General features: G+C 49.7%; 14 protein-coding genes across 14 annotated transcripts; 3 read left to right on the top strand and 11 right to left on the bottom strand.

The window, feature by feature from the left end:
• Positions 1–71: 71 nt before the first annotated feature.
• Positions 72–1,750, bottom strand: LCP9604111_6531 (F-box domain protein; the record flags this gene model as incomplete). The annotated part of the gene is made up of 2 exons (XM_039074463.1): positions 72–1,398; positions 1,455–1,750. 2 exons carry the CDS (start codon positions 1,748–1,750, stop codon positions 72–74), a joined length of 1,623 nt encoding a protein of 540 aa, XP_038927581.1.
• Positions 1,751–2,150: 400 nt separating this feature from the next.
• Positions 2,151–2,832, top strand: LCP9604111_6532 (GFA family protein; the record flags this gene model as incomplete). Its single annotated transcript, XM_039074464.1, has 2 exons — positions 2,151–2,650; positions 2,700–2,832. 2 exons carry the CDS (start codon positions 2,151–2,153, stop codon positions 2,830–2,832), a joined length of 633 nt encoding a protein of 210 aa, XP_038927582.1.
• A 73-nt stretch (positions 2,833–2,905) lies between these two features.
• Positions 2,906–3,891, bottom strand: LCP9604111_6533 (uncharacterized protein; the record flags this gene model as incomplete). Its single annotated transcript, XM_039074465.1, has 3 exons — positions 2,906–3,016; positions 3,065–3,392; positions 3,446–3,891. 3 exons carry the CDS (start codon positions 3,889–3,891, stop codon positions 2,906–2,908), a joined length of 885 nt encoding a protein of 294 aa, XP_038927583.1.
• Positions 3,892–6,535: 2,644 nt separating this feature from the next.
• On the bottom strand, positions 6,536–8,209 carry LCP9604111_6534 (glycoside hydrolase family 32 protein; the record flags this gene model as incomplete). Its single annotated transcript, XM_039074466.1, has 3 exons — positions 6,536–7,332; positions 7,432–7,768; positions 7,823–8,209. The coding sequence occupies 3 exons, from the start codon at positions 8,207–8,209 to the stop codon at positions 6,536–6,538; spliced, it is 1,521 nt and encodes a 506-aa protein (XP_038927584.1).
• Positions 8,210–8,857: 648 nt separating this feature from the next.
• LCP9604111_6535 (N-acyl homoserine lactonase family protein) lies at positions 8,858–9,842 on the bottom strand (the record flags this gene model as incomplete). Its single annotated transcript, XM_039074467.1, has 3 exons — positions 8,858–9,466; positions 9,519–9,666; positions 9,721–9,842. 3 exons carry the CDS (start codon positions 9,840–9,842, stop codon positions 8,858–8,860), a joined length of 879 nt encoding a protein of 292 aa, XP_038927585.1.
• Positions 9,843–10,943: 1,101 nt separating this feature from the next.
• Positions 10,944–11,678, bottom strand: LCP9604111_6536 (uncharacterized protein; the record flags this gene model as incomplete). Its single annotated transcript, XM_039074468.1, has 1 exon — positions 10,944–11,678. One exon carries the CDS (start codon positions 11,676–11,678, stop codon positions 10,944–10,946), a length of 735 nt encoding a protein of 244 aa, XP_038927586.1.
• Positions 11,679–12,455: 777 nt separating this feature from the next.
• LCP9604111_6537 (YjbQ family protein) lies at positions 12,456–13,021 on the top strand (the record flags this gene model as incomplete). The annotated part of the gene is made up of 2 exons (XM_039074469.1): positions 12,456–12,731; positions 12,863–13,021. 2 exons carry the CDS (start codon positions 12,456–12,458, stop codon positions 13,019–13,021), a joined length of 435 nt encoding a protein of 144 aa, XP_038927587.1.
• Positions 13,022–13,337: 316 nt separating this feature from the next.
• Positions 13,338–14,105, bottom strand: LCP9604111_6538 (zinc-finger domain-containing protein; the record flags this gene model as incomplete). The annotated part of the gene is made up of 3 exons (XM_039074470.1): positions 13,338–13,466; positions 13,530–13,697; positions 13,782–14,105. 3 exons carry the CDS (start codon positions 14,103–14,105, stop codon positions 13,338–13,340), a joined length of 621 nt encoding a protein of 206 aa, XP_038927588.1.
• Positions 14,106–14,376: 271 nt separating this feature from the next.
• Positions 14,377–15,121, top strand: LCP9604111_6539 (uncharacterized protein; the record flags this gene model as incomplete). The annotated part of the gene is made up of 3 exons (XM_039074471.1): positions 14,377–14,445; positions 14,499–14,852; positions 14,903–15,121. The coding sequence occupies 3 exons, from the start codon at positions 14,377–14,379 to the stop codon at positions 15,119–15,121; spliced, it is 642 nt and encodes a 213-aa protein (XP_038927589.1).
• Positions 15,122–15,769: 648 nt separating this feature from the next.
• Positions 15,770–16,582, bottom strand: LCP9604111_6540 (putative dephospho-CoA kinase; the record flags this gene model as incomplete). Its single annotated transcript, XM_039074473.1, has 1 exon — positions 15,770–16,582. The coding sequence occupies one exon, from the start codon at positions 16,580–16,582 to the stop codon at positions 15,770–15,772; it is 813 nt and encodes a 270-aa protein (XP_038927590.1).
• Positions 16,583–16,952: 370 nt separating this feature from the next.
• LCP9604111_6541 (DUF3431 domain-containing protein) lies at positions 16,953–18,089 on the bottom strand (the record flags this gene model as incomplete). Its single annotated transcript, XM_039074474.1, has 3 exons — positions 16,953–17,161; positions 17,218–17,660; positions 17,722–18,089. The coding sequence occupies 3 exons, from the start codon at positions 18,087–18,089 to the stop codon at positions 16,953–16,955; spliced, it is 1,020 nt and encodes a 339-aa protein (XP_038927591.1).
• Positions 18,090–18,577: 488 nt separating this feature from the next.
• Positions 18,578–19,645, bottom strand: LCP9604111_6542 (lipase family protein; the record flags this gene model as incomplete). The annotated part of the gene is made up of 4 exons (XM_039074475.1): positions 18,578–18,877; positions 18,937–19,273; positions 19,335–19,500; positions 19,564–19,645. 4 exons carry the CDS (start codon positions 19,643–19,645, stop codon positions 18,578–18,580), a joined length of 885 nt encoding a protein of 294 aa, XP_038927592.1.
• Positions 19,646–20,622: 977 nt separating this feature from the next.
• Positions 20,623–21,635, bottom strand: LCP9604111_6543 (cleavage and polyadenylation specificity factor subunit 5; the record flags this gene model as incomplete). Its single annotated transcript, XM_039074476.1, has 4 exons — positions 20,623–20,918; positions 20,980–21,227; positions 21,286–21,537; positions 21,595–21,635. The coding sequence occupies 4 exons, from the start codon at positions 21,633–21,635 to the stop codon at positions 20,623–20,625; spliced, it is 837 nt and encodes a 278-aa protein (XP_038927593.1).
• A 505-nt stretch (positions 21,636–22,140) lies between these two features.
• LCP9604111_6544 (uncharacterized protein) lies at positions 22,141–25,541 on the bottom strand (the record flags this gene model as incomplete). The annotated part of the gene is made up of 2 exons (XM_039074477.1): positions 22,141–25,224; positions 25,311–25,541. The coding sequence occupies 2 exons, from the start codon at positions 25,539–25,541 to the stop codon at positions 22,141–22,143; spliced, it is 3,315 nt and encodes a 1,104-aa protein (XP_038927594.1).
• Between the last annotated feature and the right edge of the window lie 524 nt (positions 25,542–26,065).

Raw genomic sequence — 26,065 nt, forward strand, 5'->3', positions numbered from 1 at the left:
GCTAGACGACCTCGGACCAAATGTCTCAAGATACTGACCCTCCTATTCAGTGGAATCCATATATAATAATCTCACCGCCATATATCCTGCTTACTCGACCGCTTGTGGTATCCCTGACTACTCATGGGTCGTTCTTCCTCAGCCGGAACAGCCAGGAACCCACCGAACCCGTTCCCGACGAGCACGCTCTTGCGAGCATCGCCGCCCCAAGACCGGTTTAGCTGGGCCTCGTGGAAACTTACGGGGCGCGTCCTTGAGTCGCGACGCCCGAACGCCGGGCTAGGGTCGTAAGGTGTGAAATTCCACTCAAACTCATCCAGGCCCTTGCTGTACACATTCAGGGGCTGCGAAAGACCGCCCCGCATCTGCGGCCCGCCTTCACCCCCGCCGAAGAGTCGTGGTGGCGGCATGAGCAACAGAGTATCGGGGAAGGAGGAATCACGGACATATAAATCTCGAAGAGCTGGTAAGGTTCGCGACACCAACGACGAAATAAGATAGGTATAGTATGAGGATACCACTGGTGGCATTCCGTGATTATCCGTTTCGGATGTGAGTTCATAGTGCAGGAGATGCAGTGACTTCGATGCCATGGGAGGAATCTGCTCCATTGGGAATGAGCGAGAGACCTCCTGGATGATAGAAAGGCTGTGGAGTCGCGGAGCGGCAGAAAGAATGTAATGTAGTCGGGACGGAGCAACGCCAGTAGAAGATAATATCAAAGACCCCAAATTCGCACAGTTCGCTGGCATGGAAAGAAATGCGACAAGCCCGCTTGCCGTGACATTGGGGGTATCGCGAAGTGTAAGAGACTGAACTGCCGGGAATGGTGGAAGGGGTACGTTCACTGCAAATGCAGAATCGTCAAGCCAACCAAGATCTTCGAGCGTGAGATCACGAAGATGGGGGAATGAAGCGATTCCGCCGCGCAGGGTACTAGCCTCCATTTGAACTCCAGACAGCTCGAGCACCTCCAAATTCATCCATAGTTGAGAGCCCGGGAGACGTGAGAAACTGCCCTCCGCACCTTTGCGATAGGCCATGCGGCGCAGCTCGGGGCATCGAGCCATCAACTCCTGTTTCAAGGGTAGACACGATGGCTCGTCGCTATACAAACCCACCGGCAGATCAACAAAGCGGAGATTAGGAAGGACGGAGATAGTGCGGGCCACGCTGGCTTTGTTGGCCTCGCGGGTCATGTATGGCATTCGGAGTGACAACACCATATTTCCCAGCCCCTGTGACTCTCGCACTGTTCGCATAAACAATTCCAGACGGACTTGCGGGGCATCGATGGGATCGCCATTGCGGTCAAAGAAAGAGCGGCGTTTTCGCTTAGCGGCTAATTCGATTTCGAGTTCGCAGTAATGGACGGGGTCGATTCGGACGTTGGTGTAACTGGCAGCAGACTGGTGTTAGTCTCTCGCTTGACAAAAGGCCCGGGGATCTCCTACAGAAGCGCCCGCGCATTCATAAACCACTGCTTGTTGACGAGGGTGCAGTGTGCCAGGTCGCGCATGTCGCATAGCATACAGCCATCGCTGGCAGATTCCTCGGATGTGCCATATGTGTTATCGACGGCGTGCGGACAAACAAAGGAGAAAATAAGTGCCAATACTGGTCGAGGTAGCTGTTTGGTGTAATCTCGACCAGGCACATTAACGCGGGGCGATGGTGGGTCGGGTGTTTCTCGGTCACTTCGCCGTGAGCTCCGTCGCGAGCTTCGTCGCAGCTTATCAAAAAGGCCCATTCTGGCTGGGAGGGTGTGGGAGGATGTGAAAGGTAAAGAGGGGAGATGATTGGGACAAAGCGCGTTAATGCAGGGTCCGTCAACCATCAACCCCCCTTCAGCCCCCAGCCCCTAACATGAAACACGGGTTTCATCACGTCTAATATAGCTCGAGGATCTTTGAAGATCTTTCGGATGAGTTGACACGCGGCAAAAATTATTTCTCATAGGTCGAATATTATGGAGACGATTTGAGGCCGCGAATTTCATGACATCACGGAGTCAACAGCGTCATTTCTAGGAAATGCCTACACAATCCATCCGATATCTATACATGGTTGGCCATTGACTGACATCGATCTGGACAGAGACTAGGAGAATATACATTTCCCTTCACACTCCTCACACCCCTCAAATCACCATGTCTGAAATAAGTCGCAACTTCGTCGATCCTCTTCCCTGCCCAGCACGTACCAACGCAATCCCAGAATCCACCCCTGTAGAACACTGGAAACACCTGCCACCATACAAGGTGCAATCCGAGGAGCAATTCGGTCCCATCAAGTGGCGTGGAAGGTGTTTCTGTGGAAATATCACCTATCTCTTGAAGCGAGAGAAACCACTCAATGCCAAATACTGTCACTGCCCTGTGTGCCGAGTTACCCACGGAGCTCCTCTTCAGTGGGCGGCGCTCTTCCACAAGCATGATATGTCATTCACCAATGGTGCAAGCGGTTTGGCGTTTTATTCTTCTACACATCGAAGTCAGAAACATATCTTGCCTACCAAGGTGTCTTGTGCCAATTGCCGGACACCTATCATGGATGAAGGTCGGAATATGTGTTTGATTTTTCCTCAATTGATTCAGCTCGAGGGATCTAGCCAGGAGCAAAGAAAGAAGAGGGAGGTTTTCAAGCCGACGTATGTGCATTTGCTACTACTCCAGGAGTGCATACTAATGTCCTGCTAGATGTCATATCTTTTATGAGTCACGCATGCTAGATCTTCCGGATGGTCTTCCCAAATGGAGTGGAATGGCGAATGTCAGTGACCGGATGGACGACCACGGTAACCGGATCGAAGTCGGAAAGATGATTGTATAAACAGGCGACAACCGGATATGGACATAGAAGTTGAATATATGTACGATGTTCCCAACCAAGCTTGCAGTCACCACTATGAAGCCGCGCATACACCATCCTGCACCGACACCGGATCACTGCTTGCGCTACCCCAATCAGCAGCGCCGATAACCTTACCAGCCTCCGTACTATCATCCGCTCGAATCTATCGAAACATCAGCATTGGCTCCACATTGCAAATCAAGAAACTTACATAGTACTGTGGATTGACGGAGTACCACCAATCATCACTCCGGAATGCAGTATCCAGTGATTGACTCGCCGGATCGTTCCAGCCGGTATTGCGAGTATCGAAGTGAGCATGCTTCGACCACGACACATACACCTTGGGGTGATCATTCCCCTTTACACCGTTCGGGGTTTTGGCATCTCCGGCATTGATCTCGTCGGTCGTAAGGGTGTTTTGGATATCGCCCCAGGCCAGGTTGTGGTACCCGCTATGCGCAGAAAGCAGGGCGCGTGATGGTGCCCACATGTTGTCGCTATCCCGAGAGTGGATGATCACCACTCGTTCCCAGTCACTGGAACGATGTTAGAGTTGGGCTGAACCACAAGGCCAGAAAGGGTCACCTACTAGTCATGCCCAGTGTTGATGCCAGCAAAATTTGCGCCGTCTTTCTCGTAAAAGAGATTATACACGACGCGAATCTCGGTTTCGTTGCATTGTCGGTATGTATAGTAAACGGGAAATGCAGGTCCCTCATTTCGGATACCAACGCCAGGGTTGCGACAATTGCACCCGACATCTGGGTAATCACACTGTGCCGCGGCCGGTGTCTTGTGGGCAGCATCGTAGACATCCGATGTATCCGGTGAGCCGCTGTACGCCCAGGTTGGATAGCAGGGTGGCTGGTTCTGGGCTTGCCCAAAGAACCAGATGGGCGCGTAGCGGTCTGCTAGATCTAAACCACCGGCATCGAGGAGGGAGCTCATCTCATCATTTGTTATCTGTGTGAGAGCTGCCACTGCCACATGGCTGACGGCCAGGACTGCCAAGCTAGCTCCTAGCTTGAACTGCATGGTTGGACTTGGGGGAATGTTATGGGATACAGGGGTCGCGATTTGAATTGTCCAGTATATCTCTCTCTTAAATACATACTCTTGGAGACAGCATAGCCAGGAATATCCAAGACAATTCCAGAGACCATTTTCCAAATGGGGTGATGAGTTGCTAAGGGTTACATCGCGACATGCGGGTCTGCATTTATATTAGCCCCGGAGGTACCCCGAGATATCCCGCACGTGTGTGCAGTAGATTATCTCAGTCGCTAATTATTATCTGGCTTGGATTACGGAGTATCACTATAGCACCTTAGAATATACACAACTTAAGCAACTTAGAGACCGTCGATGTGTATGGAATTCCTCAAACAGCGGTGAAGATGGCCAGGTAGATTTCAATGGGGGCTACAGACGGATTGGGGAGAAAGCAGGGTAGAATATATATATCTTAGTCGCTCAGATGATGACTTCGTATTGCAGGCTTATGACCCTCTTCAAAAGATATCACTTCAGGACTTCTCGTTTACCAAGTACATGCAGAAGCAATCCCCCAAAAAACCTACAATGGTGGTTGCACGAAAGGATGTATTGATGATTTCCTTTCCTCTGGCCAACAGATCATTATCTCAAACGATGTCCGAAATAACCAGCTAGCATCATATTTATTCGTTCCTAGTTAGTGTTATTATTCATACATCTCTTCGGTAGCTTTAATGCAACAAAAACATCAATAGCTTATATCAGGTGACTTCTATTTTGACAGATCATGTGATCGATCTCTGGTAGATCAATAAGCTTCCCTAGGGCGCCGTCATTTGTCGGAGAATACACCCAAGGAGTCGGACAGCATCCCTGCCACTAGACCTTACACCAAATCAGGCTATATTCACACTATGTGGAGGCAACCAGCGTCTCGAGGTCTGTTTCGACTGATATCTAGACCCTCGCCCGTCAAATTTCCATCTTGCACTGGTCTAGCTACCATTTGTTATGGCCCTTCGAACGCAGCTTTTCTGGACACAGTTACGTTACCGTGGAGAATCCTAATAGAGGTCTACTGGATGGATGATCTCGTTGAGAGAAAAGACAAGAGTAGATTCTGTTGTGCTGATGATGGACAGAGAGGAGAGGAAGAGAGACAAAGGACGGAACTAGCTGGTCTATCTAATAGTGGGTGACCGCCTTGCCGGCCACCCAAAACATCCACATCTAGGTGCCGGAATGTTAACTGGCTTCCCTTTCGGCAAATGACGCACGAGGGCGCCTTTAAAACGGAAATTCCCTATGCCCTAGGATCGACTAACACATGTCCAACTGCTGTTCACATGGAACCTTTCCCCACTTCAGTCATCAAAGTTCTCATTTGAGTATTTGCTACTACCACCAAGATCTGCACTAGGGGCCATTCGACCCGGGATCGCTTCCAAGGCTTCGTCACGGATCCCCACGCCTGCCTACTCGTCAGGGCATCGTTTCTACCCTGACGGCGAGGTATGGGTCTAGAATTTTGACAAAGTTCGGCGACAAAGTCATCGTTGACCCGAAGCAATTGGCAAGGCTTTTCAAAAAAGTAACACCAGGGGGCCGACTTCTGCCCACGCGAACACACATGATGAAGAATATCAATGTCGGATTGACGTGGGCGAAGATGTCAAGGACAAGCCCGATCACTATAACGTCTACCTTCAAGTCAATACCCAGGCAGAAAGCGTTACTAGTGAGCCATTTTTGGTAAGTAGAACTGGCGATACGGAATGACCCGAACACGAGGTTAAGGTGCCGGAATACACACAAGAGGTGTTAGTTCATTTAGACAGCCCGACGGTGCGGAATCCGCTAAGGAGTGTGTAACAACTCACGGGCCGAATGAACTAGCCCTGAAAATGGATGGCGCTTAAGCGCGTTACATGCTTTCGAATTCTGAGCGGATATTAGCAGGAATCTTTTGTCAACCGGTATGAGCACAGATTTACTCACTTCCATTCGGATGGAGGAATTTAAAAGGAAGGAGCTAGACATCCCTGAGCACTCTTGCGTATTTAATGAGTCTAGGCGACTGCCTATTTGACCCGTATCTCGGTTCTTCAGACCTCCAAAGCCATTTCAAGGCGCTTGTGAGCTGAAAGGTGATTGGCCTTGAGGTAATTTCCTCTTCGCGCATTCGTAAGAAATCTGCCAGCCTATTCTCACGCCAGTCGACATTCTCTGGCGCCGAATTAGCGCCGAATTATTCGTCACGCGCTCTGGGAATCGATCAAGAACACAAGCAATCAAGCAATATCTGCATTCGCAAATACCCCTTCGTCCTCGAGGACTAGCGAGTCAGGTTCGATAGCTTCAGGAATATCTACGTATTCGTTCCAAAGCATTTGGTGGACTTGTTCATTTTCTGTGTCGTGTTTCGTACAGATCTACATGCCCTCAGAACTGTTCATGCTTTGTAGCCGGCAGCATAGCGGCGGAGAGAGCCCGGGCGTAATGGAGAATAGGATTAATATGTTTCTGTGTAGGCCGGGCGCGTACTGCCAGTCCCGTCTGGTTCGAGTATAGTAGGGGTTTTTGACTATGTAAAAGTAGAATTCAAAAGTGTAGAATTAAGTCTAGCAAAATTGAATTGATGCCTTCTACCCCGTTTCCGGTTTCTTGTTCTTCCCTTGCTATTCTAGTGCCACGCTGAATTAATCCCGTTGATCTGAAGCTTGACGTTCTGGGTCACTCCATCCGTCGAGACAAGTCGCGCTTCAGTTGCATCTTCCTTAGGGAATATCTGAGCCGTCAAAGAGACCTCTCCTTGACCCCCAAATACCTCAACACTAGACCAATCCACGAAGATCTGCAGGTTGATACGTTTATCCGCGCCTGCTGACAGTGATGTGTGATACAAGGTTGCAAAAGTGTCGTCAAAAGATGCATCTCCTGAATTTCGCCGATCCACGAAGACCTCCTTGCTGGTAAAGTTGTAGCCGATCAGTGTTTCTTGCTTAAAGTCAGAGCTAGCACGGACAGCGATCGCAAACGTAGATGCAAGAGATTTTTTGGAGTCATGATCGGAAAAGCTCAAGTCGATCTTGAATGCCTTGCCGGGGGAGTTCAGTTTGGTTGATCCTTTCGATACGGATTTCCAGGAATGTTGCAAGGTCTGGTGGTTGGCAACACTCTGCCAGTTCTGTTGCGGTTGTTGAACGAGGGTCACCTTCCCATTGATCGTCTGCAATGACAACTGACGGGGAACAGACATGGCGCTTCGCCAAGGGCTTGTCGGGATCTCCGTGCCATACTGCCAATTATTCATCCACGCAATCTGGACCACATCTCCATTAGGAAGTCCGTTATAACTGGCAGCAGCATAAAAGTCCGGACCCCAATCCATCCAGTTGGCAGAACTGTTTCCTGGATAGATGCTAGCAGGATCAGCCTGGAAAGTTGTTCCGTCGAAGTCGCCGATGAAGTATTGTGTTCCTGATCCGACCGTGCCAGGTGGTCCACCAGGATTGAGCCCAAGAACAATTACTCATTTCTTGATTGATTTCTTTCCTTTGACGGGCAGTTGAATCAAACTGGGACATTCCCATACGCCGCCGACAGAGTTGTAGGGTCCGAACTCGCTGGCCAAGGACCACTCTTTGAGGTTGTCAGAACTCCATATCAGCAGCTTGTGGAGTGATGCCAGAGTTGTGACGGCTATCCATTTCTGTGTATCGCCATGCCAGAATACGAAGGGGTCCCGGAAGTTTTCGAATTCTGCTTCATATGGAGAGGGTGGGTTATGAATTACAGGATTCTCGGCATCGTATGTTGTCCACGTCTCTCCCTCGTCGAGACTATAGGCGATTGACTGGGATTGCTGCCCTGCGGTAATAGATTTTCCGCTTGGTAGGTCTTGAGACACGGGATACTTTATGAATCTTGTCAGTCTCCATCAGTGATCAAGTGAAATAGCCACGCGTACCGAAGAAGTATACATGGCGACCAAAGGAATCTTTCCATCCACTCCGAAGCCACTCGTATTGTTCACATCTGCTACCGCACTTCCTGAGAAGAACATCTCGGTGACCTCGTTGGGATATCCGCGAGCAAGTAGAGCAATCGGGTGCTCTTCCCAGTGGGTCAAATCGCTACTCGTTGCATGACCCCACGACATATTCCCCCATTCAACACCAGCCGGGTTATATTGAAAGAAAAGATGGTAAGTGCCATCGTGATATAGTAGTCCGTTAGGATCGTTCATCCAATTTTCGGCAGGGGAGAAATGGTATTGAGGACGGTATGGTTCGGTATAGTCCAGGCCGGACGCTGTCCCGAGCAGACCCAGGGCCAATGCGAGTAATATGCCCATTTTGGAATTGGAGGAAAGTCGCTATGCAAAATAAGCCTATTCTGTTCTATCAGGAGGAAATTCCTACAAAATTTATACTTCTGCGAAAATCGAAAATCCCTCATCCCCCACATTCCATACTTCTTGGCATACCCCGTGGGGATTCCACTGCCCTGCAGATCTCGGGGAAATACAAACTCTCACCCCACATTCTTGGAAGAGAACACTTAAACAATTGGCACGCCCGGAGTTAACTCGCTGAAACTCGGAAGTAATTTCGGAGCTGAGACATCTGCTGTCTTAATCGGGTAGTGTTTTCGCCCGCATATACATATCGTGGAGGTATGTGCGGGTGAATTATGATGTGATCGAAGTTGCTTTACAAATGAAGTATGAGCAAATGAGCGATTTATATCATTAGGGTTTGCCAAGTCGGCTAAATCCTTGATGTTAACTTGACGATGGTTACTTGGCGTGATGCGATTCCAAGGCACACCGGAAATAACTTGCGCCACAATATTCTTAGTCTAATAAACTCGGTGAGAGAAAGCGAGAAGAGAGATCAAGAACTGTCTATTGGTATGTTGGACTAATTGTCTCGGGAGAAAAAAGAGGAAAGGAAACATCTTCATCTAATTGAATTGCTGAGCAAGTTTGAAGTGTAGTCCCTCACTCATAGTACGGCTTCGCATTTATGAGCTTGTAGGCAACCTCCTTGTCGTGACCGAAAATCAACGTCGCGTTGTACAGTCTTTGCAGTCTGCGGATCATGTTGAGACTGCGGAACCACGCATTGTGATCTCTAGCTAATCCGCCATGGGGATGACCCAGCGTATAGTTCTCTGCAACGTGGAACTGGTCCGAGGTCCAAATAAATGGTCCATCATTGACCAGGTTGACTTGCATAATGCAGAGCCCAGGTGTATGGCCAGGTGAATGGTGGAGGGTTATGCCCTGGAAAAGGTCAAGTTGCGACTCGGTGAAGGTGTTCCACTTTAGCTCTTCTAGTAGCATATAGTGTGAAAGATAGACGCCCAAGTCCGCTCCGGTTGCTATCGCCCAGCAAGCGTGCTTGAACTCTTCTTCGTGGACATAGATTGGGACATCTGTGTTCACGAAATGCTCAAGTCCGCCGGCATGATCAAGGTGCAGATGGCCAATGATGACCGCTTTCACATCCTTGATGTCATTTCCAGTGGCTTTGATAGCATTCGGGAGTTTATTGTTCTCCGAGTATTCAACTCGCGGAAAGACATCCGTGACGGGCGCTGGCCATTTCTGTATTTTGTTTAGTTATACATAATGACGATTGCGATACGATCCGACAAACCACTTCTAGATCCTCAGCACAGCCGGTCTCATAGAGAATGAGGCCAACGCCCGGGTACTCAATAAGAGCCGAAATAAGCACTAAATCTCGGCGTTTATTCACCGGATTAAGGTTGCTCAGGGTGCTTGAATTGCCACCTCGGAAAATCCTGTGCAAGTTAGTAAGAAAATCATGACTTTAGCTTCCATTGGCAAACACAAACCATGATTCATCTGCTTGAAGGGCGCCCAAGTTCAGAATGTGCATTTTTGTCCCAGCAGGACACTTGAATGCTGGGACTGCTGCAGATACCAGCTGAGAGGCAGGGTCAACGGAGGAATTCATATTTCAATTTGAATAGTTGAACAATTTGAAATGAAAAAAGAAATATGGAGGAAATTAAAAAGTCATGCCCAATATGCCGGCAGATCTGATGAAGTCATAACCGTAGTCTTCCCCCGCATAGACCTTGGTATAGCGGCCGAGGAGCAGACCCACCAGATGCCCAGAAGGGAATTGACAAATGGAATTGACGAATAAGAAGGCAGGATGGGTCAAGAATATTGACTTGGCATTTCTGATTTAGTTACCTCGGCAATGGTAAAAGCCCTTTCAATAGGAAGGTATCTTAGTTCCCTGTTGTATATGGCTTCTTAAAGGCAGTCTGCCAACTCTGCCACGTTTTCGACATATACAATCTTTAGCTATGAAAGTCAACCCTAACTAGATAACATGTAACGGATCTACGATCTTCATCTATCTTTAACCTCGGTATCCCAGCTGACCGAGGTACGGAGTATAAGGGCTCTAATACCGCTGCCTTCCGCTATCCTGGCACTGTTTCTGTGTGCATATAGAAGAAATTAGCCGTAGAATCTCATCGGTTTAAATTATACCACTCATGGCTGCGCGTCTATCGCTTAAAAATTCACCGTTCCTGGACTGACCGATCTCGTGACATCTCACGAGCTGTACGCCTGCAATATTTGCCACCCTTCGATGCAGATGCTTAGTATTTAGATAGCCAGGCTGCCAATGAAAACCGTACTATAATAGGAAATGTCCGCTGTTCTGAAAACAAAGATCAGACAATCAGGGCCCTACTTACATATCTGCCGGACTGCCACGTCTTGACGTACACCATTTGCAGCAGGAAGAACAACCACCGAGCACAATCTTAATGTCTTTCTCGTGATAATAGTACTTCATGATACATGCAACGAAGATAAATAAGCTCCGAATTTTCATAGCATATGGAGTCTATTTGCTCTCCGTTGGTCACGTGTCGTGGGGTAGAGGGCGAAGTTGGGCAGCTAGCATCAACCTCTAACCTTCGGGTGGTTGCGTCTCTTCTTGTTCACTACAATTTGGTACAGCCACCAAAGGCATAAATAACACTATTGCTCTGTTGGAAACGCGCTCGTCCCCTGACCAAGTCCTCAAGTACTAGATATCTCCCGAAAGAAGTTTATCCTGGAAGATTTTGAACCCCAAATGGTCGTTTTCAAATCCTGCAGTCCAGACATCTTCAGGAATTCGACCTCGCTTGTGCTTGGCTGGGAGCTGATGTCCCTTGATAATACACGAGTCAAAATCGATGATCACGGCTTCTTGGCTTGCAATCATGATGTTTCTCATGTGGATGTCATTATGGATTAGATTGAGAGCATGGAGGTGATCGAGTCCCGCCTTGATCTGCTGGAGACAGCTTTTGTTATCGACTGAGCGCCCAGCCTCAAGGCAGCCGGCAAGCGTCTCCACATATCTCTGGAAACAAAGCCCGGTAATCCGCCCCCCTTTCACCACACATCCAAGATAGCGAGCAATATTTCGGTGTTCATTTTGCATCAGGACCTGGCAGATACGAGCTTCCTGAAGCAGGAGCACACTCAAAAATTCCGAACCATCATAGTCAAGGAGCTGGGGCTGTTTGATGTAAACATCTGGGTTATCGGCATCGTGGCATATCGAAAGACCATCTTCTAGCAGAGGCCAAATGTGTTCGGCAGGAATCTCCTTGAAACAGCTTTCGGCCTCAGGCAGAATCTCATCTGGGTGAGCGAACTTTCCAGGCAGCTGAGCTGCAAAGTACTTGTCGCCATCCTGGAAGATGACATTAGTGTACCGAAGCTTTGGGCTGCCGCCGAGCTCCCAGATCTCTGCCATATCACGATAATGCATTGCGGAAAGGGGGAATTCTGGCAAATTTGAATCGAAATAGATGTGCGAATAATAGAATAGGAGATTGCGAGCCCGCCCTATATAAGAGACATAAGTCGGGCAACCGCATACGCACGAACCTCCTGTCATACCGTAAAGTGTAGCGGTGAGATGACTGCATCGAACATACAGGAGGATTTGCTTTTTAGATGCAGAGACCATAATGAATAGCACTCATATTTGGAATATATCCCAGCATGGTGGCCCCTTTTGGGTGTGGTCTGAGCGTCCACGGATCCACGGTAGAGTAAATGCTGACTAATATTAATCGGAGAGGACTAATATATCACGTGACTGGCTCTGAGCACTCTCATTAAAGCGGCAGCTGCAATAGGAAAGCCCTTTGTATAGTAACCTAGATACGTCTTAATGAGGTGCCAATAATAAAGTATGGAGTATAAAGTGTGGGAAATTCCCTAATACTATTAAAAGACAAATCTCGATACATGTTGCCCAAGATGTTGCTACACTGTATAGCTCTAGGTGGGACGGACACAAGACTGAGAACAAGGGCTTACACCTGTTCGAAGATGAGCAGTAGTGGAATATATATTGCCAAATTGCAAGAGAAATGAAGTTATCCCCAACCTTTAGAATGTATGTTCATAGATGTACGGAGTACGGAGTACCGAGTTAGATCCAATGACATCAGAGAACCCACCCAATCGCACTCTTATTTTCTTCCCCTCTATATCCTCCCTCTTAGCAACATCACATCTCCATTTCAGCTCATATAACATGTCTTGGTCACAGAAGACTTTTACTCTCCCTACTCGCAGCCGCGGCTCCTACCTGATCACCGACCATGTCCTCCAGGAGGTCCCCGAGATCCGCGACTACAAAGTCGGCATGCTGAATCTGTTCGTACAGCACACCAGCTGTGCGCTTTCGCTGAACGAGAACTGGGATGACGATGTTCGCGCCGATATGAGCGATGCCTTGGATCGCATTGCGCCTATGGATAAGAAGGGGGATTTGTATCGCCATTCTGCCGAGGGCGCCGATGATATGCCGGTATGTGTTTGGAGATAGCAGGGGATTGGGCATTGATTAGATCGCTATGCTCGCTTCAGGAGTCTAGAGTCCTCTGATTATCCTCCGCTGTTATTTTCACTCTCTTCGAATCCAGCACTAATTCAACACAGGCTCACATCAAATCTGCGCTCATTGGCGCTTCGGTCAATATTCCTATCACAAACGGTCGCTTGGCAACAGGAACATGGCAAGGCATTTGGTACCTAGAGTTCCGGACGAGTCGACACAGTCGCAAGGTTGTCGCGACGATCCAGGGACAGAAGGCTTGACTGGATGGGGCTGAGCGAGGGCAATTGTGATTTATCTGGTTTATCTGATGCCCCAGCTACGAGTGATGCAAGACGAGTTGCAAGAAAAAAAAATAAAGGTTTGGGTTGGCGAGATAGTCGACATATGACCCGGATTATACGAGATCATCATATGGTAGTCGATGTAATACACACATTTTTGGGGACAATACCATCATCACACACGATCGAAGAGCAGCAGATCCATTCATGGATATTCTGTACACGGCCTCAGGCCCAAAACCAATTGAAAAACGCAAATTGTGCAACGCCGATAAAGAAATCTCATGCTAGCCGTCTATCGCTGCTCCAAGCCACCCTCTGTCACACGCTGAGACTCGTTCACCTCGGCAGCGTCACCGGTAGGTTCGAGGGGATAGCTGGTGGCGGGCAGGGACTTCAGGTAAGCGCGGTGCTGTTCATGAGCCTAGAGAGGTGTTAGCAAAGATCCAATCGTAGCCGGAAAGACCGCGGATATCAGGGGACATACGAAGGGGACACCGCAGTATGTGCAGGTAGCGATCTCGGGCTTGTCGGTGTTGATGAAAATCTTAGGGTGACCGAGAGGGCCACCGCCACCGTCACAGCTGACAACCCTGGACTTTGTCCAGCGGACGGGCTGTCTGTGAATGAGCTCGATAGCAGCATATGGTCGCGGCTAAAGAGTAGCATGTTAGTATCAGTCCTTGAGGCATTGCCAACAGCAATTGCATGAGCACTGCTGTTTTCAACGAATTCGCACCTGGGACTCCATGATTGTCTGCTCAAAGCGAGGTCCAACCATGGCTTTCTCGCGCGGCTGCTGGCTGGAGGCCCAGGTGGTAGCGCGGTTCGGAGCCTGCATGCTCCGGATGCGCTCGCCAACCTCGGGGGCCTCCTGGAGAGTACCATCGTTAGTGGGCTCGGCATTGGTCGCGGAGACATTCGGCGTGGGCTTCCGCGGGGTCGGGTCGTTGACTTGGATAGGGTTCTCGCTCAGACGGGGCACGGTCGAGGAGTATGCGCGGACAACGAAGCGTGGGCGGGCCGACGCAAAGGTCGCAATTCTGCGGCCACAGGACATCATTATGGGCAAGTTTCCCCGGGATGGTTGGTTATGACGGAGGATAAGAAGAGGGTTGGCAAGGGACCAGGTGCAAGTCGGCACTGAATAATCCGCGAGGTGTGGTTTGGTGGGTGGTCACCGCTTGCTGGTTCGAGATAGCTCCACCCAGAACTTGGATTTTCTGCCGCGTCATTTTATTTTGCGTTTCGCAAGTGAAGTGGCTCGACATCTTTCTTTCTCCTGATTTTTAAATTGGGGTTTGTATCCATTAAGATCATCCTTTCAACCCATCATGGCTGGCTCTTCCTCCCCGGCTGGAAAGCCTGAGAAGACCATGTCGTCAACTCTATTGACCATGAAGGTAAGAATGACAGTTTCTTGGTTAACAGCCATACAATTAACACTATATCCCAGTTCATGCGACGCGCTGCAGCTGCCAAAGAAACTCAAAGCCCATCTTCGGATGCTAGCCCGCACAACACCAAGCGCCCCCGTCTCTCCACCGAGGCTGAGAGCCCTTCCACCTCAGATATGGATGCGATCGCGGCTGCACTTGCTGCCGAAGAAGAAAAGCGGCAAAAGGCCGTCGCACGAGCAGCCGCAGAGGCCGGCGAGACACACTGGGTTTTGGACTTTCCTGCTACACCCCAGTCCACTCAGCAGCCTATGGTATTGGCGGCAGATTCGCTGGATGCAGATGATGATACCCATTCCGGTGGTCGGCGTGCATATGGCAATTTCAAGCGCAAAGAGCGCAAAGAGCGCAAGGTCAGTATTCTATATCTTGCACTTGATATTTTGTACTCATTTTTTCTTAGCCCGAGGACGATGAAAATGAAGACACCATAGTCAACCCGTCGAATCCAGAAGAGGTTGCCAAAATGCAGGAAAAATCTAGACTCAAGGCAGAAGCCAAAGCAGGAAAAACACGACAGACGAAACTGTCTGAACTCACTAGTATATCTGGCTCTGGCCGAGCGTCTTTGTTGGGAGCCCCCTCCTCTGACAAGAAAAAGAAGAAGCGCAAGAGCTACTAAACGGATGATTTTCACGATCCCACCTCAGATGTTTTGATTGGCGTTTTAGCATAGCATTTATGGCGTTTTGGGGTTATATCAATCAATTCCTTCTCAGTATCACCTCCTGGTGGTATATGCTTAGCAATCACCATGATCGTTGGCCTACTAGGTATGTACTTCTTTGTGTCCACCATACGACAAGTAAATCAATATCTATAAGCGACGTAGTCAGAAGTTCTTACTTACAACCGTGTTTACTCTCCTTATGGAAGATATTGAATCATGTACCGGGATATTATCATCAAGTATTATTCATCCTCTTCTTATAAACCAGGTCAACATCTATACTCTCGGTCATCGAGAATTTCGGACTTTGTACGGCGATACTGACGGGAGCTCGAAGGATATTCGGTGGGACTTGAAACACAGCACAGGATGAATGTGAGCTTACATGGATATCGTAATAAGAAATTAGTAGGGCCGTATGTTCGAGAGGTGTTCCATAAGAACGGAATCTGAAGGCAGCTTGTTTGGGCGGCTCATTGAGACAATAATCAATGTACATTGTATATACTAGGCCCTAGGCTCTGCTAAGGACCTCACTGAGAGCACTACATAGAGTTAAGTAGCGACCGGCTCTTCCCAAAAAGAAGCAAGAAGATCATCTCAAAGCTTCGCCTTCTCCTCCTGCTTCTTTTTCTCCCACCCCTTCTGCGTCGCGAAATTCACAATCAAATTCCAAGCAGCAACCCCAACCCCAACCGGCGGCACAGCCAACAAGGTCCAAGCCCACCATTTCGGACTGGAAGCTGCAATACTAGCCATAGCCCCCCTAACAGCAACCTCCAGCTGTGCTTTATCAGCATCATTCCAAACCACTACCCCGCGCCCCGTCGTCGTCCCCCGGAACTCCGCCTGCGTCGCTTTCGTCCGCACATCTCCCTGACTCTGGACCCGGTTCGCTGCATCCTCGGCTGTGAGATGTGCATCGCGGGCGCGCAACCGCGCCGTTTGGATTTCAGGATCGTGAACCCCGACCACGATTACGGTTCCGCAGATGAGATCCATCCCGCTCTCGAAGAGGAGCGGTACATCCAGGACAACCGCCCATTGGCCACGCAGGTAGTGGTAGATTAGGGCTTTGTAGACTTCCCACCGTACGGCGGGGTGGACGATGCCGTTGAGGACTTGTCGATCCCGTTTGCGTTCTTCTGTGCTGCCGAAAATGCGCCGCCCTAACGCTGGCCGATTCAGTGGCTTCCCGTTTGGATTTGTAGGCGCATCGTCCAATAGTAGATCTGGTGTACTAGGGCCGAAGTAGTTGACGATAGCTTTGTAGCCTGCGGTGCCGGGTTCGACTACTTTGCGGGCGAGGAGATCGGCGTCGATTATTGGGAGGGAGTAGGGTGGTGTGGAGAGGATGGACGAGACAGTAGACTTGCCCGTTGCTATTGAGCCGGTGAGCCCGATGATCAGCATTTTAGCTTTAGAAGAGGAGAGTGGCAGAATTGTAAAGTTGTAAGAAAATGAAGGTGCTGAATGCGGGGAGATAAATTAGCCTCGGCTCCGCATTAAGCACGTTTTCATGTACGTCACGTCACCTATGCAGCTATGCAGTAGGAGATTCTGGATTCTCTAAATTCCAAACTTCATCCAGTAACTAATTTGCTATATATCCGATAACAAACTTTGGAAAATCTGTGTAGTCTCGGTTGCGAGGGGTATCCTCGGCGTGCACTTGTAGTCGCATGAAGCACTGCAACTTGAGAGCGCATATACGCAGAGCAAGACGCCTAACCCAAGGCAGTGAAAAAGCGGGCTTATATGGCTGATATCTTCCATCATCAATTCAAGTTTCCGGCAATCCATGTGAAGTGTCTTGTACTTGGCCCTTCCACCCAATAGCCGGCCATCCCTTGGGCAGCGAGGAGAATGGTGGCAGGGAATAGCGGTCGTCACAGCCACCTTCCCATGGACAAGTCAGATCGCACAGTCCAAACACTTTGCAGTAGCATTCCTTCGCATCGGGGCAATGTACAGGGTCCTTTCCAAATATCACTGGAGAAAATGTCAGCTTTCGATCGGAACTGGGTCATTGCGGGGAAAACACATACTATGCCATGAATATTCCATAATTCGTCCACTCAAATCATCCTCTAGCGGCGTGTCCGCTAGCCATGTGCGGAAGCGCTCGTAGTCACTGCGCGGCCGTTCCAGCACCTTGGTGCGGGACACACCAAATTGCGCGCAGCACGACACGCCTACCTCCTCTGGGATTGGCATCCCAGGGAATAGCTCCATGAATCCATACTTGAAGTATTCGCCAGCGTGTACATTGCCGCGATGCGTATCCGTGAGAGGACGGATTTCCACCGGGCATCCAAGGGTCCAAACACATCGTAGGTTGACATATCCTTGCTCTTGTAGGTATGGAATCTGGAGATTTTGTAGCGGTGGAATTCCGTCGTAGTACGGGTCGTCGTTGTGCCATTGATAGCGTCGCGAGTGGATGAAGAGCATTGTCTCTGGTAGATTATCGTAATTGTCGATGATGTATCTATTCAACAGCTCGAGTCAGTATGCGACACGAAAGATAACATATTGCATGTCGAACTCACGTCAAATACACCATCGACTCCCGGCCTTTGTTGCGCGCCACCGTCAATGGTGCGTGCTTGTCATCCACCACGTAGATACTTTTCGTCCAGTCGGGGAAGTATTCTGACAGCCATGACGTGTCATCACTTTTCATGCTGGCGACGACCATATCCTTTCGTCTCAGTACAGCAGGGCGAGCCAGCTCGCCTGATTGTTTTGTCGGTCCATCATGTATCTGCGCATAGCTGCCTTTTTCGGTCTTGACGCGGGACTTTGTTGCTGAGAAGAATAAAAGGTATAGGGCGATGACGATGAAGATGGTAAGGAAGATAGCCTTCATGCGACTGCGACGTCGAGGGCCCTGAGGCCCGCTAGGAGCGAACAACATGTTGGATGGAGGGCACTCTGCCCAGGTGGTCAAGTCATTGAGGGGGGAGAAGTTGACGATTAACGGGAAATCAAGGGCCCAGGGAGCTCAAGAAATCCAGGGAAGACAAGTAGGATATACCTGCGATGTTAATCAGATACTAATTCATGTAGTATCTGTGTAGGTAATAAATCCTTGCGATTGTCAGAGACATCTAGGAGGTCGACGTGTCGCAAGTTGAAGTTCTCCACAGCCAAGCTCTAACTAGGCGCTGCGGTGAATAGCTCCGAGTCCACAATTATAGCTTATAGTTAGCAAGGATAGCAACTGTACAGCTATAACAGTTGGAACATATAAAAACAAGCATATTTTCAAATTATTTAGAATGCATATATTGATGTATTTGATATGATAGATTGAATTGATTTAACCACGATATATACATCTGACCGGTAGATATTGTCTTTCCCCCAGGACATACTACCTACATATCCATAGATGTATTCACCCTATTTGCATGCATCAATATGTCCCAAGTACCAGTTGTGTGCTGCAGTATCCGGATTCAACGTCCCCGCATTTCCAGACTTCGAGCCCACGCCGACAATGACATCAATATCAGACGAGGTCACCGTCGTATTGTCGCCACTAGTAATCCAGTACTCAGGACTTGCGTGGCTAAAGCCAACAGTCGCGGGTGGCACCTTAGGCACCAAGTCGTCTGTATGTGTCACTCGCCAGAGACTGCCCTGGTCTGTGATATATTGAGCTAGAGCCTTGTTACCCACCCGTGGCTGGCCATAAGTATACTAGTCTCATTGTGAGTATACACTATCAATTAAGGCAGATTTCCAAACATGGTACTTACCACACTTGGTTCATATCCGCCATTTCGAAGCACAATACCTCCCAACGTGGCAAGGGCTCCGCCATAGCTGTGGCCTGTCACGACAAGAGTGTAGCCCGAGTATGTTGCCTTTGCGGCCTTGATCTTGGATGTCAGATCAGCTGCGACAGCCTCCCAGGCTTCCAAGAACCCGCCGTGGGCTTCGCAACCGCTGCAGATACTACTAGCATCGGTGAAGCCAAAGTTGATGTTCGCGATCCAGTTACTCAGTGTGCGACTGCCTCGGAATGAGACAACAAGTAGCTTGTTTGTCTTGTCAACCGCGAGGAAGCCGGCAACATCACCATAGCTGGAGGTCCTGAAAGGTGTCACTGTATTAGCGAACGACTTGTGAATGACATTGGAAGTTGGTCTCATACTCGTCAAACTCGTATAGAGTAGTTGTGTCAGCGGACTCCACCAAGGGGCAGTTGCCTTGCTCGCAAGATACCCCATCGCCGGTGGAGTTGCTATTGTTCGTGCAGTATGATGCTGCAGCCCACTGCGAGAACAGGGTCAATTGACCGAGCACATCAGCCGACACATCTATTGCTTGCGTCAGTTGGTCAATCATCGGATGGCATGAACAAAAGGCAAACGCATTCATACCTCGAGGAACAGAACGAGAAGGAGCAGCAACCGTCAGCGCCGCAAGAGCAGCGATACTCCAAAGACGACCAAGAAGAAGCATGATGAGGATCTCTGGAGTAGGGCTTTCTCAACGGGTGTGCATACACGTCAACACAACCACGCAGACACAGCTCCCTTATGTATGTTCGGCGAGTCCAAATGGATCCCGTATAGATCCCGAAGTCCTTCACAAATCAGGACAGCTTGAGGGGCGGGGTATAGCGCCCGTTCTCTCGTATATTAAATTGTTGCCGGACTCAGCTCAATCTCCGGGCTTATGGCGCATATTTCACGCGTGACCGGTGGGATTCCGGCGGGATCGACATGGAATTCATGCAACTGTTGAGTTTGTCACCGGGAAATGTAACCCCTCAGAGACACATCGGCTGAGTAGATGATAGTCTGCATAGTAAAATAGCGGAGTATTTCGTCCAATTCGAGATTAGGGCTGTGAGTGGGACGCTTAGTTGCGCCTTGTAATGCAGGACAAAGTTTTGCTGTTGATTTATTTCTTCATGCGATATAAGTGCCGTGAAGACGAATATTTTGGGCTCTTTGCATATCGGGTAGAAATAGCTTGCAAGGTTGTTGATTGGTTTCTGCTTGACTGCTCCAGGTGGTGTTCGACGATCTTTTCTCATCTTATACTAATGGCCCGTTGTGGCAGAAGAAATTCCAGCCACTCGCTTCCGCCCGTGATCGTATCTGTATATGAACTGTTGGACTGTTGAACTGTTCTAGAGGCAACGTCGAACTACGACATTATTATTAAACACGTGTGATCATTAGAAGCGTAAAATTGATTTGACTGTATCCATTCCATTTTCAATGGAGGTTTTTTTCGGTTATTTCTTTTTCCCTTTTCTCTCTTGAGCTCTCGCAAAGAATTCCATTATTGGAGAAGCCCTTCTTCGCCAGTCAAAGCCGTATCCTGTTCATCATCGCTGCCAGCAAAGAACCTCGGGCCCTCGGGACACTCGGTGCTTGGGCCCATACTAGGCTGCGTTAGCGTTTCATTGTCATGAGAATCACTCCCCACTACTGGTGAGACTCGATCTTCATGCCCTCCTCAACTCCTGTCATACCGGTGTCCTGTCCATCTTCTGCGCCATCACCGTTGAGGATAACTCGGGGAGGGATAGTGTAGCCAGGAGGCAGTGGGGTGCCAGGGGTCACAGCAACGATGTTGTCGTTCTCGTCGACCATCTCGAAGTTGTATCGCGATAGGAGATGGGGGATGGCAGAAAGTTGGGGGCCGTAGCGGGCAGTGTTATCGTACAGCTCGAACAGCGGGACAGCCAGCAGTTTCATGTTCTTTGGGACCGATAGAACCTCTAGAATAAGTGATGTGTAAGCAGTGTTTACCGCCCACGTGAGGCATGGGTTGGAACTCACTCTTCTTCGGGAGGCGGATGAAGTACAACTTCTTGCACTCCTTGGGCCGGGTGACATGGCCAGGCAGGAACGGGTACATGAAAGTCTCGAAGTTGGGTCGCCACCATTGCGCAAGTGTATCGCTAATTTCCCAGTCATCATTAACACCTTCGCCAGAGAACTGAGATCCCACAGGTGCAAGGCGCTCGTTCAGGCGCTTCTTGAAACCTTCAATCTCATCATCCTCAGGTTGCAGATAATCACCTGGCCTGAAAGACAATTAGCAGTGAACTGTGAATGTATGCAACTAAATCTCAAAGAACTCACAGCTTAAAGAATGCATTGGCAATCTGCAGCATCAGCACATGGGGATGGTTGTGCTCGTGGCACACCAGGATTCCCTCACAGGTTCGTCGCATTCCATGGAGGCCATAGTGCTCTTCAAGGCGCTTGAGCCGTGCCAGAACCGAAGGATCCTCTTCCGGCTGTGTCTCCTTGGTGCCGAAGGTATAGTTCGACAGAGGATACAGCCGGACAGTCTCCGGCTGCTGAGCGGTGAAGTCCTTAGGGACAATGGGCCTAGAAGGTTTGTGTTAGGTCGCATTGCCATTTCGGAGTTGCATCCATACTACTTACGGAAATCCACTGACAGGAGCCTCCTGCGTGGTAGTAGCCATTTCGACGAAGCAATTGTTGTTATTGTCGAGAACGGCGAGCTGTCTAAAGCTCCGATGTCACTATCGCTTATCAGCGTTGACCGCCTTCCCAAGTTCAACTGTGGAACATCGAGTATACAACTTAGTAAGAATAACTAGTTAACTATAGCATTATTTGGTTACTTGATGTAATTTAGAGGGCATGCTACTATACTATATAGCCGTATATATAAAAAAAATAGCAATGTCGAATGAATTTAACTCTGTGGACCTTGCGGTTGAGAAACCGATGACTGACTGTATGTACCTTTTATATGTGAAGCCCTAGCAAACGGTACATTTGACGGAAACCCTATGTTATGTTGTACACCCACTTGTCAACCTTACAAGGACCGGGTGCTATAATACTCGTCTGAACGTAGTTTGTTTGATTATTATCCTTCACTATATCCTTCAATTGACAAACACCCCAACTCTCGGAGCCATGCAACCCAGACCAACACCAAACCTACTCCATGTATACTATTCATAGCTTGGCATCAAAATCCTCATACACGCTCAAATCCATCGCAGGAACAGGGCCAGCGCTAACAGGCAAGCTTGCCTTGAAGGTTGACACATCGGTGATAATGACAGGCTTTTGGGCCTCGCCATTGCCATTAGCCGCACCCTGAATGTCACTGCCAGAGCCAAGACCCAGCTCCTTTAACTGAGCACTGAGTTTCTCGTCCAGCGTCTCAAGGACAGGCTCGAACTTCTGCTGCGACAGGCCGGTCTCGGTCAAGAAATTCTTCACAGCAAAGATAACCTGGGACTTGTCCGCCGCTGTCGCGTCAACCGAATCGAATGCCGTAGTGAAGCGGGCAGAATCCACGATGAAGTCTGCGGCTTCGAGGTGCTTGGTGGCTACTTCGATAAGGCGCGTTCTCTGTTCAGCTGGTTTGGGCTCCTCAACCTGCGCGCCTGCCTGGGCGTTCATGTGGATGGCGAGCTTGGCGCGTGTGGCCGAAGAGGGGTCGATGTATTGCTGGTAGAATGTAACGAGATCCGCCTTGGTCAAGGAGCGCACATTGGCTGCGTCGGTCTCATGCTGAAGGAAATCAAAGCGCTCAGATCCGATATGCGACCAGTACCGGCCAGTCTCAGAGCCTAGGTTCTTGAGTTTCTCCAGGCGCTTGTTCACGACGCTGCGCTTGTAACCCTCGAATTCTTCTTCGGGCATCTTCTCGAGGATGGAACCGAACTCACGGAGGAAATTCTCAATGCGCGATTCCAGATAAGGTGCCGTGCGCTCACTCTGGATAATGACCCGGTAGCCCATAGTGATGGCGTTGTAGCGTGCGCCACTCCACACCACATATCCGAGCTGTTCCTTGCTGCGCAGCTGGTCGAATGCAGGTTCGTCAGTCAGCTGCGCGAACAGCTGGACCTTCGATCGCAGGACGTCGTCGGCGAAGAGCCCGATATAGAGGAAGTACTCAATGCAGTGATTGACGTTGGCCGGATCCTTGAGCGACCGGGGGTAGACATAGTTGGCACCGGGCGGCAAGATCATGTTGCGGCGCAAGTACCACTGCGATGGAGGCAGAGGGCGGCCTCCCAGAATCTTCTCAATAGAGTCGGTCATACGCAGAGCATCCTCCTTGTACAGGTTTCCGTGGGCCAGCACTTCGATGTGGGTCTGCTCAAGCAGCTGGGGGAAGAAGTTGACCACATCATGGGACTCAACATGCTCCAGCTCTTCAAGATACTGCTCATTGATCCAGCTGCGCTCGGCAAGAAGATAGCGAGTATAATCCCCGACCTGGTAGTAAGGCTGCTGGTACTCAGCATTGCGGAATGCCCGCGCCAAGCGCTCTTTGATAATATCGAACCGATCCTGGTTGACAACTAGCCCATGCATAGTGTTGAGTACTTTGTCCAACAGAACGGACATCTTGTCGTTATATCCGCTCACGGAAATGTCCAATCCCAAAATGTTCGCCGAGAGATTGTAGTCTAAGCCAGCAAGCTCGGCGTCGTAGGAGTATTCATCTAGCGAATCCCGAACCAACTCGCTGTACAGCTTTGTTTTGATGAGATTGCCAGGCGTGGCCCACACCAATGAATTGCGGAGCGTTATCTCGACACTGGCCTTGGGCACCCAGAAACGGTCATCCTTCTTGAACCATAGACGCACCCGGTCGTCATGGCGAATCAGCTTAGGGTTGATAGCTGGCTCGGCAACCTCCTTCTTTTCTACCGAGAGTCTAGTCGGTACAAATTCGTTCTTGTGAGGCATGTGCACGTTGGAAGTACGGGTAGCCTCAGTCGACTCTAGAGCCTTCTGAAGACCACCCAAGAACTCCTGTGGAATCTTCTCGACCTTGTATTCGGTACCATACCACTTCTCCTTCTGATCCCATGTACCCGGGAACTCCTGGGACACAACGATCAGACGGAAGTTGTCAGCCCGCAGATAGCTGAGCGCCTTCTTGATCAGGTCAGAGTCAAATCGTCGCAATAAAGACCCGCTCAGAAGCCATTCGTTAGGCAGTGACTTTTGCATAACGCTGCTCAACCGGCTGGTGAAGCGACTAGCCGGGGTCTTCTGCTTGAACCGGAAATTGACCTCGGCAAGGTTCTTCATCTCGTCGAAGATCCACTGCTCGGGCTCGCGTTGCTTGATCATGGCAATATACTCGAAGACGACGTTTGCGACTTCCTGGTATTTCTTTAGACCTTCGGGGGTCAAGCGCACCGAGATAGTGAAAAATGCAGACCCAGCGCAGACAGGCATGGCGCCTGCAGACAGACCATTGGCCCACCCCTTGGTCTTGAGATAAGAAAGAACACTGCCCGGGCCCTCATGGCCAATCAGATGGCTGATATAACGGCTAGGCTGGGTTTCATGCATCTCCTCCTCATCAAGGAAGGGGAAATACATATCCATGGATCGAGTATCCATAACCGGCTTCACAAAAACCTGGGTGCACATGTCCTTCTCAGTGAAGGGCTGAACACCGTCCCAGCGGTTCTTAGCCAGGTTCTTGTTCTCGACATCGGAAAAGAGCTCGGAGACCCACTGCTCCAGGGTGTCCAGAGATTCTCGTCCTAGGACAACCAACTTCGCCCGATTGGCCGAGTAGTGCTTCTCGTAGAAGCGGATGAACTCACTGCGGACTTCCAGACCACGTTTCTGTGGATCTTCTTTCAGGGTCTGCAGATTACCAGTCGAGAAGTGGCTGTAGGGATGTTTAGGGTTTGAAAGCGACTTGTTAAGTTGCATCAAACGCCACAGGTCACTTTGAAGGTTCTTTTTATTTTCCGAATCCACCGCCTGCAACTCCCGGTCTAGGGTTGACTCTAGGAAAAGCGGGGCAACAAAGAACTGGGCAAACCGATCTAATGCGCCGTAGAGGGGCGACTTCCCATCTAAGGCACTCCCATTTGACACGCCATTGTTATCATTCGTCTCGGCAGGGGTGCTGTCTCCACTGGATTTTGGGGCACTGGAGTCACCTGTGGCGGACACTTCAAAGAAGTAGTTCGTTTCAGTGGCGGCTGTGTAGGCATTGGATGAACCAGAGTGGGACGCCAAGTACTGGTTGTATGCATTTTCCTTCGGGTACTAAACAACAGGGATCCGGTTAGCACTAACCCTGGCTAGGAATATGGTTGCGGTGGTAGCTTTTAGGTTGTAGGTTGTTAATTTACCTTTTTTGTGCCCATAAATAGCAAATGCTCTACGGCATGAGCCATTCCTGGCATATCATCTTCATCAGAGAAGTTGCCAACATTGACATTCACGGCAGCACTGGCCTTATCGGTGTCCGGGTCATGAACTAGGAGGGCCTCTAGCTTGTTTGGCAAACGGATGACTCGATAAGAACGATCATCAAGCTCTGGTCTCTCCAAGTTCTCTGTAATACGCTCGATTTGAGCCATGGTCGGGGGTGTGGCGGTGAAGTTTGGGGTTGAATGGGAGAATGAACGGCGGGTCCAAAGGACGGAAGAAAGAATCTGTAAAGGTACGGGCCGCGCTGAACGAATACTGGTCACAGTAATACGTGACAACAAATCGGGACAAGGGCGGGTTGAGCTGCGAATGAGACCTTTGTGACACAGGTTTGCTGCAGAGGACCTTGGAGGCATTCAGTTGCCGAGGGGAGAGGGAGAGGCCAATGACGTGACTGATAAGGTCAATGCACCTAGGAATTCCAGAGGGTCTAAGAATGAGACGCGTTAATATATACTTCGATATATATTGAGTGGGATTATAAACCAAATGGAGGGGCCTCGGGGTGATGGATGTTGTAAAGTCGACTGGGAGACAAGCGATGTTGATCCAGCCGGGCCTGGTGGAAATACTGCCCAGCTACTCGAGGCGGTGATAGACCCTCGTAGCCCTAATACGCGCTCTCATCTACCGATGGCGTTTTTCCAAACAAGGCAGACTCGTATCCGACCAG

The sequence above is a fragment of the Penicillium roqueforti genome (assembly GCF_015533775.1).
Source record: "Penicillium roqueforti strain LCP96 04111 chromosome Unknown scaffold_17, whole genome shotgun sequence".
Classification (NCBI taxonomy): domain Eukaryota; kingdom Fungi; phylum Ascomycota; class Eurotiomycetes; order Eurotiales; family Aspergillaceae; genus Penicillium; species Penicillium roqueforti.